The sequence below is a fragment of the Strix uralensis genome, chromosome 8 (genome assembly GCF_047716275.1).
Source record: "Strix uralensis isolate ZFMK-TIS-50842 chromosome 8, bStrUra1, whole genome shotgun sequence".
In the NCBI taxonomy this organism is placed as follows: domain Eukaryota; kingdom Metazoa; phylum Chordata; class Aves; order Strigiformes; family Strigidae; genus Strix; species Strix uralensis.
The window spans coordinates 12,131,223-12,147,518 of NC_133979.1; the positions used below are offsets into that span (position 1 = coordinate 12,131,223).

General features: G+C 44.2%; 1 protein-coding gene across 6 annotated transcripts in view; it reads right to left on the bottom strand.

Annotated features, from left to right (window-relative positions):
• DMAP1 (DNA methyltransferase 1 associated protein 1) overlaps positions 1-16,296 on the bottom strand; it is a 33,938-nt gene that overhangs the window by 6,576 nt on the left and 11,066 nt on the right. For 5 of the 6 annotated variants that reach the window (XM_074876231.1, XM_074876228.1, XM_074876229.1 and 2 more), the window contains 3 exons: positions 16,037-16,222; positions 13,084-13,155; positions 907-979 (listed from right to left, as the gene is read on the bottom strand). In XM_074876231.1, coding sequence (XP_074732332.1) covers positions 907-979; positions 13,084-13,155; positions 16,037-16,222 — 331 coding nt within the window. Of the gene's footprint in view, positions 1-403; positions 445-906; positions 980-13,083; positions 13,156-16,036; positions 16,223-16,296 lie in introns of all 6 variants that reach the window. The other variant, XM_074876232.1, reaches the window with a different exon arrangement.

The following is a 16,296-nucleotide window of genomic DNA, read 5'->3' on the forward strand; positions in this document are numbered from 1 at the left end:
CAATTGAGCCGCTTTCACCAGCCACAGGAGGCCTTAAGAACTGCACAGAGTCTCTGTGACAACATATCAAGGCATACACCAGTTGGCCCAAAAAACTAACAAGAGTTAGCAGAAGTCAGTGCTGGAAGCAGGCTCAGTAATCTCTTGTAAATCTTTTTCTATTTTTAAAAATCCCCCCAACTGCAGTGGGGGGAAAAGGGATCATCAGGTGTCTAATCAAGGGGCACAGCACGCTGGGACCTGTAGTACCTGCAATCTGTACCCACTGCATGGAGGACAGCAGCTAGCCATGGGCTGCACTTCTTCCCTCTAGCTACGAGCGGGTATTGTACATGTTAAGTGAACCCTTCTTTCTGCTGCTAAGACACTGGAGTTCAAGAGTGAGGGATGTGTGTTTACTTGCCTTTCAGCAGAGATGCTCCAGATTTTCACACAGCATGCAACCTATAAAGGGGGGATGAACAGTCCCAGACGCATTTTGGACTTGCCACCGTGAGCAGTAAATTAAGAGGAAACGAAGCTTGAAAGCAAGACAGGGCAGCCCTGAACAATGCATGTGCTGTGGTCACTAACACACTTAGAAGTACCTCTCCCGGCAAGGCTGAGATTTGCCTTCCTAATACTGTGCTGCCTCTCTTGATGGTTAAAAAGGCCCAAACAAGAGAGAAACAAAGGCTCTTTTAAAACATTTTTCTACTGGGAGGAAAAAAAAAAACCCTGTGCATCTTGTTCTGGCTTTTACCCTCTCTCTCTTTTTTTTTTTTTTAAACACATAAAATATTTTAAAAACCATTCACATACTGTTATTCAAGAAACTGGCTGTATTACTAGGGGAAAAAATAGCCCATCTCGAGAACAAAGGCTAGCTCTGTGTGTCTCTCTCTCTCGCGTGCCCCCTTTACTCACCTACTCCGAGTTCCATCAGCATCTGCTCCAGGGCTTTAATCTTCTTCTGTCCCACCGAGCTTGGCAGTTTCATCTGGAACACAAAGGTAACAGAGCCACACAGCTCAGAGATAGCCCTCACTCACAGCCGTCTAGTTCAAAAGGCAAGAGAGCTTTTCTTTTTATAGTGCAGGGGGAACAAAAAAAGAAAGGGAGAGAAAGGAAAATCAAGTGGTAAGAGAGGGAGACAGGGGCTGAAAGTTTTCAGACTAGGTCCGAGGGCAGGTATTGAAAAGACCGGTCGTGAGGGCTTTTATTTTCTCTCTCGTGTGTGTGCAAGACACGCTGTTTTACAGTTTCCATGTGTCACTGAATTAACAACAAAAGTTCTTCTTGGCTTCAAACCCTCTCCCGCGGTGCCCAGCCCATCAAAGGGCTCATTTACACAGCGGCTAATGTGCAATGCTGCCCTACTTTATTCGCTTTAGCCGGCCTGATTAGACTCATGCGCTAACAGACTCACTTCTCCTTTTACCTGCTGAGCCCCAGACCTGTGGGATTCATTTACAGAGCAGGCTTTATAACAAAGGGGACAGACAGAGAGAGCACAGTTACTTGACTGGCGGAAGTGTGAACACACATTTACATCGGAGCTAAGGGGCTAGGTGAGAGAGGAAGCATCAGATGTGAGCTATGAAAGGGAATCGGAGCTGGCCAGGAGAGGAAGAATGCATACACTTAGCAGGGTCCTTCCTCTGCATTCATTTGGGCTCTAGCAGGAGTGCTAGCTGCTCAGACCAAGCATTTATTAGATTACAAGCAGCACAAACGCAGCTGGCACAATATGGCAGAGAGAACAGGTTTCCAAGCCCCGCGGATATATCCAAGAACAAATGAAAGCACTTTCCTTCCTCAGCAATGCTAGAAGACAGACCAGGAAAGAAATGATTCTCAACACCGCAGTGTCAAAACACCTTGCTGCACACAGTTGTGGGCTGTCCCTCCATATCCACTCCTGGGAAGGGGAGCTCCCACCTCCACCCAGGGATCACCGTCACCAGCCCAAGTTACCCAGCGGGCCACTGAACAGCCAAGAGAAGAGCACCCTGCAGCCGTCCTGCACACCAACTACTGATCAGCAGACCCAGCCTTGGCCAAATCAACCATAAGCCTGCAACACTGGGCTGGGAATGACCTGAAGGAAGAGCCATTCTTTACTCCACCTCAAAACTGACCTCTGAGGTGAGCTCACCGGAGGGTCCCGTGGTCACCTTACTTCCCATAAGCCACAGGTTGAAGTTTCCCAGAACAGACAGCCCAGGGTCAGTCTCCCAAATTAGGCCCATCTTTTCCACAGTGTTCACTGCCCAAACACACAAGTGACAAGAGACACCATCTGAACTTCTTAATTCCTTTGAAGGCAAGAGCACTGCACGCACACACCCAAACGGTGAGAAGCGCTAACCTTAACTCAGCTATAGCTGAATACATCCCATCAGCAGCTCCACAATCCCAATGCAGGACCTGCTGGGAAAACCTGCCTTCTCTGTACCATTTCAGCCCAGAAACCAGAGTACGGACACCACAGAGCACCCCAGGGGAATGGGTCTTTCACAGTATACATTAAGAAGCACCTAGTCCTTTTGCTAGATATTACCACCACAATTAAGACTCCAGCAAAGGACCAAGAGGACTATCAGGGGAGGCTTTCTAAGAAACCAACCTGATCCAAAGGATCCAAAAGGAGCACTAGGGAAAAAGGAAAACCCGCCCTTGTGCAAACAGCACAGGTAAGGGCTAGAGGACACCTCTGTCCTTTTTTATACCCTGAGGATCTTTGGCTTAGAGCTGGGCTTTCTGCACATTCATACTTCAGAGACTGAATCTTTACAGCTGACCACAAAATGATTGTTTTAGCAGAAGAAAGGCTGCCAGAGGTATCAGGTATTTGGATTTCAGTCAAGTCTTTGGTCCAGGGTCTTAACTTGTGCAGAACATTATTAAAAAAGGTTTTCCCAGGAGCTCTGCTGCACAGACTACCTGCACAGGCTCTGCTAAAAAGCAGCAGGACAGGGTAGAGCCCTAAGATAAGGCAGCCCAGAGCACTAAAACAGCAGATGGTTGTTTATTTGGTGGGTGCCATGCTGCAGCTAGCAGTGGGACATCAAGGAAGGAAAGGTCACTTAGCACAGCTTAGCAGGAGTCAGAATGGTTAGCCTGGAGCACCACAAAGACATTCCTGAGAGCAAGAGGCCTTGGTCCAGAGAACTGTTCTGCCCCACAAGGAATCACATAGAACGTTTAAGATGGGCAATATACCCAGCTCCATCTCAGCTGGGGGCTGTACGGACTGATCTAGCCAGACTGTGCTATCCTTAACTTGCGGGACACAAAGAATTAACAGGGCCCAGCATCTCCTCATTGGAGAGCTCTGGACACACAATACTTGTGTGATTATCACAGCCCTGAGAGTCTGTCTTCACCCCTGCCCCTAACACCAACATCACGGTCTTTCTAGCTAAAGGCAGGGTTCCCTTCTGTTAAACACCAGCTGGCAAAAGCATGCTGGACTTCAAGCCAGCTTCAGGAACAAAAGACAAGAAATAGGAAAAGTTCATGGTTGGCTAGGCAGACAGACAGGAGGTCTTGGTTTGTTGGTTAGAGGAAGAGCACAAGCTTTTCTCTTGGGAGGCTTCCACTAGTTCAGGGAACTACTGGCCACACAAACGATTAACCTGGCAAAGCCTTCAACTGTGATGTTGTGTATGTCCTGCCCACGTCTCACAGGAGTCTGGTCAATGAACACCAAGCCAAGGTCTTCACTGACACTCCTGAAGATTAGAGGATGAAGCAGAGAAAGGCAGGACAAATTAATTTAACTTCAAAGAAAGGAACACTAGAGATGCTCAGGAGGAGTGGGGCTGTGAGTTTAGTTTAAAAACACATCAATTAAGCTTCCTTTTAATTCAGGCAGGAGTATCTGGCCTGCAAACAGGAAGGCTTCATTGGTTTCTCAAAGCAAGAGTATATTTTAATTTTACCATCATTAAGAAAATGTTATGATTTATGTGGCTGCTGTCGGACTAATATCTTTAGAATTTAGCTGGCTAAGCCAATTCATCTCTAAGACTGATGAAGGCTGATTGCTCTCTATGCAAAATGTATTAAAACTAAATGAGCAGTCTATTACTCAAATGCTGCTGATAATCTGTTAGCCAGGGTCCGTTAGCTGGGCTGCCTTGTTGCAGGAGAGAAGCCTTCATGCCCGGTACAGCTCTGATAAGCCCAAACTTACTTCAGCAAGCCCTTCTTTGTTTTGGTCTTAAGCAGATGTTCAGAGATGCACCAGAGTGCTGGAAGGGGTGTATCACTCCTGAGGAATGGGGCAACCCGCAGGGACCACGGGTCCCAGCCAACGGCACAGAGAACAGCTCTCTGGCTCGAGATGTGTGCACTGGGATATGCGGTTTCTGCAGGACATATCTCTGCGTTAATGGAAACGCCACTCAGGGCAACCTCGTTGCTTACACCATGGCTCCTGGGATGTTCTTGGTGTTGTCATGGATCGAGTCCTCCGCAGGGGCTGAGGAAAATTATGTTCCTCGGAGAACTCCAGTGAACAACCACAGCTTCCGAGGTGAATGGCATTTGCCCTTTTCTTTCCTTCCTTATACTAGACTATTATTGTTATTTATTATCTTTAAAGTCCCCATATAATAATAATACCTGGGAAACAGATTGCTCCCGTCAGAAAACTGATTAGCCAGGATTTTTGAGGTTACTATATTTTGGATGCTCTTCTCCTTTGACAGCCTCTCCCTACAGCCCTCTTTGCAACACCAGCCTGCGCTTATAATTACACCAACGTCGCTTTTGATTTAAGGACTGTAATCCTTTGTCCTTGCTATAAACAACCTGCATTAAACACATGAACTGCGTGTACCAAGAGAAAAATAAATAAGGAGCTGCAGAAAATTGTGTGAATCAACACCATGAAGCCACAGTACCAGAGCCTACCTCTGCAGAGAGGAGCCTTGCCTGATCCTGGGATGCACAGCCTCTGCTGGCACATGCTTGGCCAGAGAGGCACAGAGTACACTGGTACTGACCCAGCCTGCTCTCCCCTGAGGGAGGAGGGCATCACTCAGGAATTGGGCCATGCAGCTTAAATAGATGAACAGAGCATCCACCGCACTTTCACGGCAGGGGTTGAGAGACTGGGGGGTGGTCCCGAGCAGTTTGATTTCCATAGAGGGTCTCACCGTAGAGTACACTTGAGGTTTTGGATGATACAGGATTTTTATTTAACGTTCGAGACATTCCGCCAACAAAACCTTGCTAATTCACACTAATGACTAGGAGACATACTGCAAATTAATTGCTAATTGGCAAAATTCATTAAATGAACAAACACGATAAGAAATAGCTGAAGATACAGCCTCTCCAAACAGAACTGGTTCATTTATTTTTGTGTGCCATTCAGTTTTCATGATTTATGCTAATACTTTTAAGCATAGCTATAAATGTATTTGAGTATATTTTGGAGGAGAAATGAAGTCTAAGTAACAGCAGAGCTTGCAACACAGTCCCCTGTTATGTCTTACAGCATCACCACCTGGCAGGTAGAGACTGTCATGGGGATCTGCACGAGAAACAGAAGAGGTCTGCAGGATCTACAGACAGATTCAGGTAGGTCCCACATGTGATTATATCTCCGTGGTCATCTTAAATGTCCTGCTCTCAACTTATCGCTTTCTTCATAAACACTCCATTTCTGATGTTCACAACTTCCAGGAAAAAAAATCCCACTTTTGTGCTGAAACCTTTTGTTTGGTCTATCACCAAAATACAATGTTTTTAAAATTAATCAGTGGTTACTTGGATATTTCACATGTACCCTCCCTGATGCTGCACTTCATTTTAATTCCATTTTGAGACAACCTTTTCCTTAAACTCAACCTTCCCCAATCCTAAACAATATGACTGTCCTAAACCATTAATCCTAAAAACACCACACATCCAACCTGTGTCTGTACAGCTATAAACTGTGGTTTTATGCACCAGTATTGTTGCTCAGCATTATTACAGCCCACTGACATTGAAAACCACCTTCTGCATGGATTTTAGCAGCACAAAAACTTTCTCATTAGGCACTTTCTTCATGGATATCTTTAGAGCACTGAATTACTCAGTGGGTTTCCGGGAAGGAGTGCTAAAGTTTCAGATGAATAATGTTTTTGCATTTTCTGGCTTAAGATGGGGAAAGAAGGTCAACCTTTCCCTGGCTGCATGGCTCCACTCTGCAGGAGCAGAGAGCCTCCACTCCTGCACAGTTTTAAGACTCAAGGAAGGAAAGAACCATATTAAGTACTTTAGCCTTAGAGCTCTGGAATTTAAAAAACCCCAACAGAGAAATTCAATTTCAGATACGAAGGTGCACATTTCTGAAAATCTGAAGTGCTTAACTGCTCAGAACTGAAGTGCTACAACGGAAGGCAGATGGGCAATTGCAATGGATATATGCAAAAGTTAGAAAAGTTTGAAATTGCAGAGGTATTCTCTGCCTCAGTGAACATACATGTTTCCCCCCTGCCCCAGCTTACAGCCACGAAGCCCATGTTTTACGTCAGTGCCTGCTGATCAGTCAGTAAGATTTAGGACAGATAAAAATAGAGTCACACCACTATGCCATCTCTACTATGCTATGTAACGTATTAAACACACAGCAATCACTCTGGGATGGCACATGACCATCAACTTTCTCCATCAATGAGGCTTAATGCTAAATAAACCAATCTTTTAAGAAAACATTTCTATGTTAACTTATGTAAATGGTTATTTCAGGGTTTTTTTGGACTGAAGTTAGACATACCCCACAAATTCCCAAAGTAATAAATAATATAAATTCTGTACTTGAATCCCCCTAGTAAATTAAACCAGTTCTACTTATTAGAGGAATACACCTAGTGAAAGCTTTGTCAAGGATGAGGGAGGCCAAGAGATCATGGAGGAGCACAACACAGGCATATGGCAAAGTAGCAGCTCACTAATCCTATAAACATTAATACCTCGTTATGCATCTATAGCACCAATTCAAGGGGTAAAGCTAAGAGATGCTTGCTAAAGAAACCAAAGGTCCTGGAGCATCAATGTCTCAGCATGATGGGTTTTCACCAGCGCAGGTAACAAGGTCTTCAAGGTTTTTATACTCTCCCACCCTTTCCACCCTAGGAAGGGGGTACAGATTGCTTTGACCCAGCACAAGTGGCCTAAAAACAAGAATGACTTGGAATCCACACAAATGATGTCTGATAACCTAGAAAGAGTCAGCTTTCTCCCAGTTTGACATGCAGGTTGTGACAAGAAACAAGACACCTGAGAAGACAAGAATTCACACCTTGCCAGGACTGCCTGTCATCTAGAAGATGGTCATCTTCTGGCAAGCAAAGTATTACCTCCCACTTACCAATCCTGAGATTTCCTTGCCCTTAAATACAGGTTGCTTTAAGCATAGTGCAAGCCTGTAAAACAAATGCAAAAGAACTACAGGAAGTGTTTGTGGAGGGAAAAAACAGTAAAATACATGGCACAGAAGAAAGAACTGCACAGGACATTTTTACTGGAGGGTGCTTTATGTTAAAAGCACATTACCGGTATGACTCTATAGTATTTTGCTTTAGGAGATCTGAAGATTCCCGTATAGTCCTACCCTTGCCTCTCACTACAGGTGCAGAAATCAAAATGAGACCTGTAGAGGTGGCTGCAGGAAATGGAAACGGCTGCAGCTTCTGAGCTGCATCTGACAAACAAATCAAGAGCACAGAAAAGTGTGCTATGATCACAGGAAAGGCCCTAAGATAGGCCACAGGAGGGGCAACTCCAAGGACAGTTTCACATAGTACAAGAACATTACATAAAACTCTAGCTCAGACACAAATCCAAGAAACTGTAGCAAAACATGCATCTAGTCTTGAATTGACGTTGCCTTTCTCTTAAATAATTTAACTGAAACTACACTTACACAAATACAAAAAACCACAGTGACTAATTACACTCCAATCGTTATATTGGTTATGCTAATGAAAGAGAAAAGTAATATATATGGTGCTCTGCACAAGTTACATACAATCAGATTACCTGATGAATGACACCTAAGACTGTGTCACTATGGGCACACAAAGGTAGTATAAACTTCTCAAATTGGTCCAGGACTGGCTGACAAAGGTCGCCAAGGCCTTGTACTGCACGGACACTGTTTGGTACCTGACGATTCAACAGAAGCAGCAACACAGAGTGTCCTTTCCAGAACTGCAACTTATTTTGAAAGACCCCATTACTGTACCCAGACTGCCCTCTTTATACCCCAGAGCCTACTAAGGCTTTGGTCCAGATGCTCTCCCACACCAAAGAGCTCCACAAAAAAGGTGATGGGTGCATTTTCTTTCAGCAATTTAACAACAACTGCCTTTCAGTTTAGCTAAGAATGCGAACTGAGGAAGAGAAGTGTTGGATTCACCTTCTCTAGTTCATTCAAGATTTTGTATCCTTTGCTGTTCTCTTTAAAAATAAACACTCCAATATTTTCATCTTATTTCATTCTCTACAGGCAGGAGTTTGATTAGGAAATGCACCAGCACTCTCTTGGCCCTAATTAAAGGGCACGTAATACAACAAATAGATGGCAATGCCACAACATGAATTCGATCCAGCCTGCATCATTTGTTCATAACTTTTATTCACAGAAATGAGACTACTACTTTCCTTCCACACCTCTCCCAGGCTCCCCATGGAAATTACTCTCATCCACTCTCTTGTAGAGTGCAAAACATACAACTTTGCTAATGAAAAATTGCTAGCAGAAGCAACAAGCACGTCTCAGCTAACTAATCCATGGGATGTTCAGATCTGGAAACATAAAGTTTCCTACCTAATAAGGGTGTGCTGATCTCCATCAGATTGATGCCAGGATGCCTTGGAGTACAATCAATACAAAACAAATAAATTATTAATTGCTCCAAGTAATTAAATTTATCAAATCCAAATAAAAATAACTGATATTTTATGGAACTGCTTCCAACGCTGAACCTCTGAAGGGACAGTATTGATTACAGGAGGACAGACAGATGTTTCACATGTTCACGGCCGATGAGGTCTGGGTTTGCATTAATGACAGGGAAGGAACAGAGCCAACAGCCCCCGATGCAGAGTAAACAGGCAGCGTGCTTGGCCATTTAATTGTGGGTCAGATCAAATATGGAGAATAAACATGTCTAAACACATACATACAAACCCATCTTCCTTGAGAAATATCATTCACCTTGGAGCTGTAGTAAGCTCCAAGAAAAAAAAAAAAATGGAAGAGAACTCCCACAAACGCATTCCCCCCACAACCACAGTAAATTCTTACTCATTAATCAGTGCTAAAAAAATGCTCAGCAGGCTAGTAAATATTTAAAAGCTGGTGACTGTGAATATTTGAATCAATGGGTACTAAAGCTGTACTTGTAATTTTCCTTCCTCTACTTCTTTTTTAATTGGTCAGACTGGCAAATTGTCTACAAGATCCCAGTTAGCAGATGGAGTCAGGCTGCTGGCTGGAAGCCTTTTCTGGGGGGAGGTGGTCAGCTTTGAACGACTAAGCTGGAGCATCCCTCAGTCATTTCTGCAGACTGAGGTCTCTAAAAATTCCTTTTCATCCCAGAGTTTTGTTTTGTTTCCAGATGAGACATCACTTAATCGATTCTCTCCCAGTTCCTTTGTTTCCAAACCCATGACAACAGAGCAAGGACACAGACTTACACCTCAACATGCAGGAGTGGGGACAAACATCCACCCTTTTCCATCCATCACCTTCCTTCTTAAAAGCACTGCTGCAGCAATTCAACAGTATTAACAAAATTGTAACTTAAAATTCGCAGATAATGCTGAGAGAGAAGATGAGCAACTTAAAACACACTGAAGAGATATTAAGTATGCCAAAGTCAAGTGCTCTGAACACAATGAAGTCAAAGAAAAAGGTTAAACTTAAAAGAAAGCTGAACATGACATGGTACAGAAATACTGCAATGAATTCAAAACAAACTCAGCTCTGCCCTACAGAAGCAACATGATGCCTAGATCACAAACATGTGGTTATTGCTGGTTTGTCTGGGCTCTGGAAAAGATTCAAGTTCAACAGCTCCCATTTTCCTCTCCTTCAGGCAGATCCTCAGCAAAGCTTTCCTTCCTCATAGCTCCCTGCTTTCCCTTTAGTCTCTTCCTGTCCTTTCCCTGCACAAATTCCCTACCCATCTCTCATCTCCTCTGGCTCTTTGGCTGTCTGCCCTCCCAGCCAAGCAGACCTGGTATAACAGGAAGTTTTCCAGAGGTAATGCTTAGGATTAATAATACATTTCTGGTGTTATTTTCATAAGACTGTTTCACTAACAGCAAAGGCAAAGGTCTAAAATTCCCTTTCAAGAAACTCATGAAAGGCTTACCCCCTTCCAAAACATCTGCTACTGCCTCCTTTTCTCAGTGGCACCAAGGCAATACACTGCCTTGAATTAAGACGAAGCTTTTCATAATGCCTAGCTTCCTACTGCCTTAGAGAAACTTGCAGTCTGTGCTGTCAGGAGGCAGAGGGGAAATCCCATGCAGAGCAAGGGCACGGGGGCTGTGGCCTTCTTTGCCTGTGGCCACAGTCCCATGGAGAACAATGGGAGACTGAAAGCCATTGTGATAGAAGGCAGCTTGTCGAACTCACTGAAGAAGATTACTCTTCAGCGTCTGCTGAAGGAGAAACTTTCGGTTATGAAGAATAATGGCCATAAGTGACCATTAATCCTAGGGGGAAAAAAAAAGTCTTCAAACTCAGCCTGTGCATAAGATTTTGTAAGCTTTAACAACAGGGGGAATTTGAAAAGCCAGGCCTATTGTCATAAAAACTACTGGGAACAAATTAAGCTGAATACAGATTGCTAACTTTTTCTTCAAGGACTTATTTCTATAAATTAATTTTAACTCAAGTTTTCAGACTAATTGTAAATCCTCAGGGGGGAAAAAAAAGAATATCTCTAATCAAAGAGTAAGTGCTATTATCCTGGGGATGATATGGTACATTTTTCACATGTGACAGAGGTTGAGTCCCTGATCTCAGTGCAAAATTCAACTTCGCCTAACTATGAAGGCGTAAAGCACGGTAGCAAAGTAGAAAATAAAGGAGGACAATAGAAGCTTTTAGGTGAGGAACCCTTTAGGTCCTCAGGCAAAAGAATTTACTGCAGGATGTCACAAGCCTTTAGAAATCATTTTCCAATGTGCTCAGGGCAAAACATTTTACACTGGATGTTGTCAGAGTACGAGTTTCCAGTACAGCATCCCAATTCCTCACTGAGTCCTAGTCAGTTCCCACCCTTATCAATTCCACACCACTGGTGTGTAGAGGGTTTGCCACATAAATCCCACAAGTAAAATAGTTCGGATTAGCATGGATTGTCAACTCTGTACCACTCAGCACTTCAGCATCTCTTACCAGTTCAAAAGGCCTGTACTGACTTCATGTAATTAATTCTCCCCATCACCCATATGTGAAGCAAGTGAGTCTATTAGCTCCTGTTTAAAAACAGGAAGACTTGAATAAGGAACCAGGTGACTGACTAAAAGCCACAAATGAATTCATTTTGCTTGGTTGGAGACAGGTTTCACATTTCCAAGTAACAAAGTGTTGTTTTTTTCACCTAGATCAGTGATTTGCAATCTTTTTCAATTCGCAAACCACTAGTATTTCTAATAATAGCATTTATCTCCTTAAAAATTTCAAGCAGAGCATAGAAAGATGGTCTAGGTCATCCCAGGAGCTTGGACACTGCAGGCTGAAAGTTGCTGAATCAGACTGCCATGCCACAGCTTATCACTGCACTTTGTGAGCATTAAAGAGAACAGGGAGAAGCATGTAGCACCTATTTTCAAAGGCTGGGATTTGAATTGGCACACAAAAAGGCTGCTGGCTTTGCCAGATGGTTCCATCACTGATAGGTTATTGCTCAGCTTCACTTCCAGAGAGGGTAAAAAAAATAGAAAAAAATCAACCATCACTTATTAGTTTTCAAAATCCAAATCAATCTCCATAAATTACTCTATTTATCTTAGTGGCGGAGAACACATCTGCCACATCTCCATAAATCTCAACACATGCACTGCAGTCTTGCCTGTCAATTGCCTGTGACTTCCTCAAGCCCCTCACTCAAACAGGTAGCCTGCAGATGGTGGCACCTGCACAGTAAAGAGGTCCCCCAGAAGTGACCTTACTGCAGCACACCACCTCTAATGTGCACACACCCCCATACATCGAAGCAGATGAGCACAAACACATTTCTATTAACAGCCCCAGGGTGTTCCCAGCAAGATCTGAAACTATTCTGACATCAGAAGAACATCCCATAAAACAGTCTTTAAAAGCAACCTAGAAAATTACTATGCCAAGTGAGGGTGCCGGGCAAGGAACCTACTTCTCCACCTTTGCTACAATAAAGCAACTAAGGATTATTTTATTTGGCTAGGAAATTAAAAAAGCACTTGTACTGGGGAAACTGGATTTTGCTATCAAAACTCGTCTAAAAACATTCAATCAGCCCGGCAGGTTTAACTTACTCAGTATCCCAAAACCTGTCCCTAAGAGACAGGCATCAAGTCTTGCTGGTAAAACAGCAAGAAAGTTATTTTCTCGGGCATATCTGTGCAACAGAATGAACAAAGAGGCTTTTCCCAAAAATATTTTCTGAAGATAATGGAAACAGGAAGGCTAGAAATTATATGCATTTATGTGTCTCTCTTTTTTTCAAGACACAACCTGAACATCCAGTTCTTAAAAGCAGCTCTCATCTATGAACACACGTGCTATACGAGGCCTATTACACTTGGCTGTGAGCTCTGTTTGGACTAGACAGCACCGTCTGGGTCTGTCACATGCGTCTAACAGCAGAGCAGGCACACCAGTAACAAACACCAGCAAGTTCAGGTGCCCATGCAAGGCGATGAGCTGGCTTCCACAGAGCCAGCATTCCAGGTTTCTGAGTCTCCACATTTATGAAATTCCTTGCTTATTTTAGAGGCAAGAATTTGACTTTCTTTAGCTATAAAAGGAGAACAGATGAGGAGACAGACAGGCAGACTGAAAGACATTAACAGAGGGCCCAAGGGACCAGGACAACAGCCTACCCTCTGGCTTCGCAGCGTGACACCTGCAGATTTGAAGTCAGGAAACTTGATGCCAGCAGTCTCAGGAACAGCCTGAAAGAGATCGAAACAGGATGTGTTGATGGAGGAAACACAAGAAACACAAGATTTCATATAGAGACTATCTGAAGGGGAAACACTGTTTCCTATGACAGAGAACCACCTGCCATGGCCACATGTCAGAGCTGAGGCAAGAGGAAAATCCCAAGCAACAGGATTCAGTGGGAAAATCCCAAGCAACATACTGAGAAAAATACTCCAAGGTATCTTTAGAGAGCTCAAGCATTTTTGTTTGGTTGGTTTAAGTGCACTGCTTTACACAGAGCCTTACACCCATCCACACAAGCATAACCCCAAATGGGACTCCTTATACTAATGTACGCATATTTGCACAATATCATCCTTATCTAACTTGGGCCCATTTCACTGATCAAAACAGCCCAGGACTTCCCTAAATCTTGCCTTTTGACTGCAAGTCCTCTAAGGAATGAGCTGAGAAACCTCTGATCTGTACAGACATGAGCCCACTAATGAGGATGTAAGGACTGCACCCCTCCAGGGAGGCCTGCTGTTCATACACATTTTGCCATTTGTCCACTCGTTAGACAGTTTTCTTTCTTCCCCACTTCACATTTTAAGCATAGCAATACGAGGTAGCAAACTTCTAATGTTGCTGCTGCTAGACAGTAGAGCATTTAGCTGCATTTAACAAAATGGGAAACAAAATAATGCAATCCCTTGAAAATCTGCACTACTGAGCAAAGCACAAAGTGAGCAAACTTTTAAAAGATTAAACCAGACTACCTGCAGGGCCCTGTGCACTGAATGGTGTGGGGTCCCCTCAACAGGTCAGCAATACTCCTGATTCAGTCTAAGAATAGTCACAATCTCTGAAAATGCGTGCTCAATCACACTTTTCCAAAAGGAAGAGTCACCTCAAATCTCCCGATTTCTTTGGAGGCAGAGTTTGCCTTGCTGCTCCCACGTTCCTCTGCAGAGGCTCTGCAGCTTGCTCTTTGTGCGCTCCAGTCAGGGCTGAGACAACCAGGGCTGCCCCAAGATCATAAGAGATGCTGAAGGACAGTGACTCAATTCCTCAAGTTCCCCGCCAATGACTCTCACATCTCCATCAGCTATCTCTATGTCTTGGTCTTGAGGTGGCACCTTGCAAACTGCTCTGCGTGCTCAGGCATTGAGATTTTTTTCAGTTATCTGTGGTCAGTCCAAAAAAGAGCGGCCCCTGGAAAGATTTCTAAACATGACCATGGTGGAAAAAGTATTCTCTAACTACCAATAGAGCTTATGAACTTGTAGGGATCACTTTGATCTTTGGTAGGATGTAGCCTCCCTGCTTGGATTATTAGAGACAAAGGCGGCTGCAATCAAAACCCAATCCTCTCTGCTTCCTTTGGATGAAGGCTGGCTTTCAGACTCCCCAAACTTTGCCCCCCGGCCTCTTGCTGAACACCCTGACACAAGCAGCAAGGGGAAATCAGCATTGTTGGCTTAGACGAGACAACTCTGACTGCACTCAGAGCATAAGCAATTAAATGGGTTCTTTTGCCTTGTGTGCCTGCATGCTGTAAACGCTTCAACCTCAATTGACTCTTTGGTAAATGATTTTCCTTTGTTGAAATGATGCTGATGCAGCTCCCGATTCAAATTCTTAGTTAAAATGCAATTTTTTTCTTAACATTTCCCGGCTATAGTTGGTAATTGACTCCTAATGGACTCTGTCATGGTTGAAATGATGCTAGTGCAACAACAGAAACTGCTTCTCTGCCCACCCTGGCGTGCCTATCCACTAAATGCCTGCAGACAGGCACCAGACAACAGGCAATATCTAGGGCTGGACTCCCTCACCTTGGCATCCTCAGCATCTTTCCAGCCCCATTCTTCATCATCACCCTTTTTCATTACCACCAATGACAAGCTGCTTTCTTTACGGGGAGATATGCCAGCCACAGTTGAGCTTTACCAGATCAAGCCTCAAGGGAATTCAATGCACAAGGTGCCCAGTGATGATATATTAATTACATGGGGGGGGAGAGAGGGGGAACCAAAATAATGTTTTAGGGAAGTCGTGGCCATTAGGCACACTTCATCAAGCAATAACTGTCTAGCATTCACTGCTTCTCTCCTCTCCCTGCACAGACCCTTTTGGAGGACAATGACACAAGTGCTTTCTGTTCACAAGCCGGAGGGACAGGAATTCCCAGGGACTTACTGGAAACATCTGAGATTTTGTAACAGTCCTTTCCTACTGAAGGTGTTGAATTTAGCTGGGTCCACACTGTCCTCTTTCCAGAAGTGGAAATTTAGGTAACATCAGATGTAAATTGAAACCTGTGTTCTAGGCTCCTTGAACTTTAGATCAGCTCAGGGAGAAATAAGCAGTAATAGTTCCCAGAATACAAGAGTCCCCCAGCAGGGCTGCTCTGATCACAGCTGAGGATCAGGAGAGGGGCATGTACTGAGCCTGGGGAAGACACTGCTGAGAGCCAGGAGTGGGGAAGAAAAGGGAAACCTGGCTAGAAAAAGAAGGCAGGTGAAAGACAACAGGTATGTGGGACAACCCTGCACAGCAGTACCAGAATACACCTGGGAGAAGACAGATGCTTCTCCCTGCCATAAGGCAAGAGTGTCTGGCATCATTTCATCCCATTTCTCAGAGAGGGAAAGGGAAACAAGACTTAAATCAGCATTTTTCAGATGGGAGACAGAGAGGACACCAGAGGACTCTGACAATGTCTGCCTTAGACCAATCTGCCTTCCAAAAGACATAACTGAAAAAGCATCTGCTAGAAGACAGCCAGCAGCTACTCCCCCTAAAAGAGCTGAGGGCCTGATCCCTGTAGGATTGCTAAAGGAAACATGTTACCCAGTCAGAGCATAAGCAGGGGAAAGGGCAAAAAAAAATAAAAAAAATGTTTACGGGCTTCTCTGTCTCCTTCTTCTGTGGCAGTTTCTTCTTGGGAGCCTTGCGCTCAGCACGTCTCTGCTCAGTGGTGGTGTCAGCAGCTGTGATAAGCTTCTGTAGGTCTTGGGTTCTCTTTTCTCTCTCTTTCTTTCTGGTTTCAATTTTGCGGAGCTCCTGGATCAGGTATTCTTCTTCTGCCACCTGCAGACCAGAGCACGTAAAGGCAATCAGAGCAGCAGAGAAGGCCTAGAAGGGCAAGGGGGCCATCTACCGAT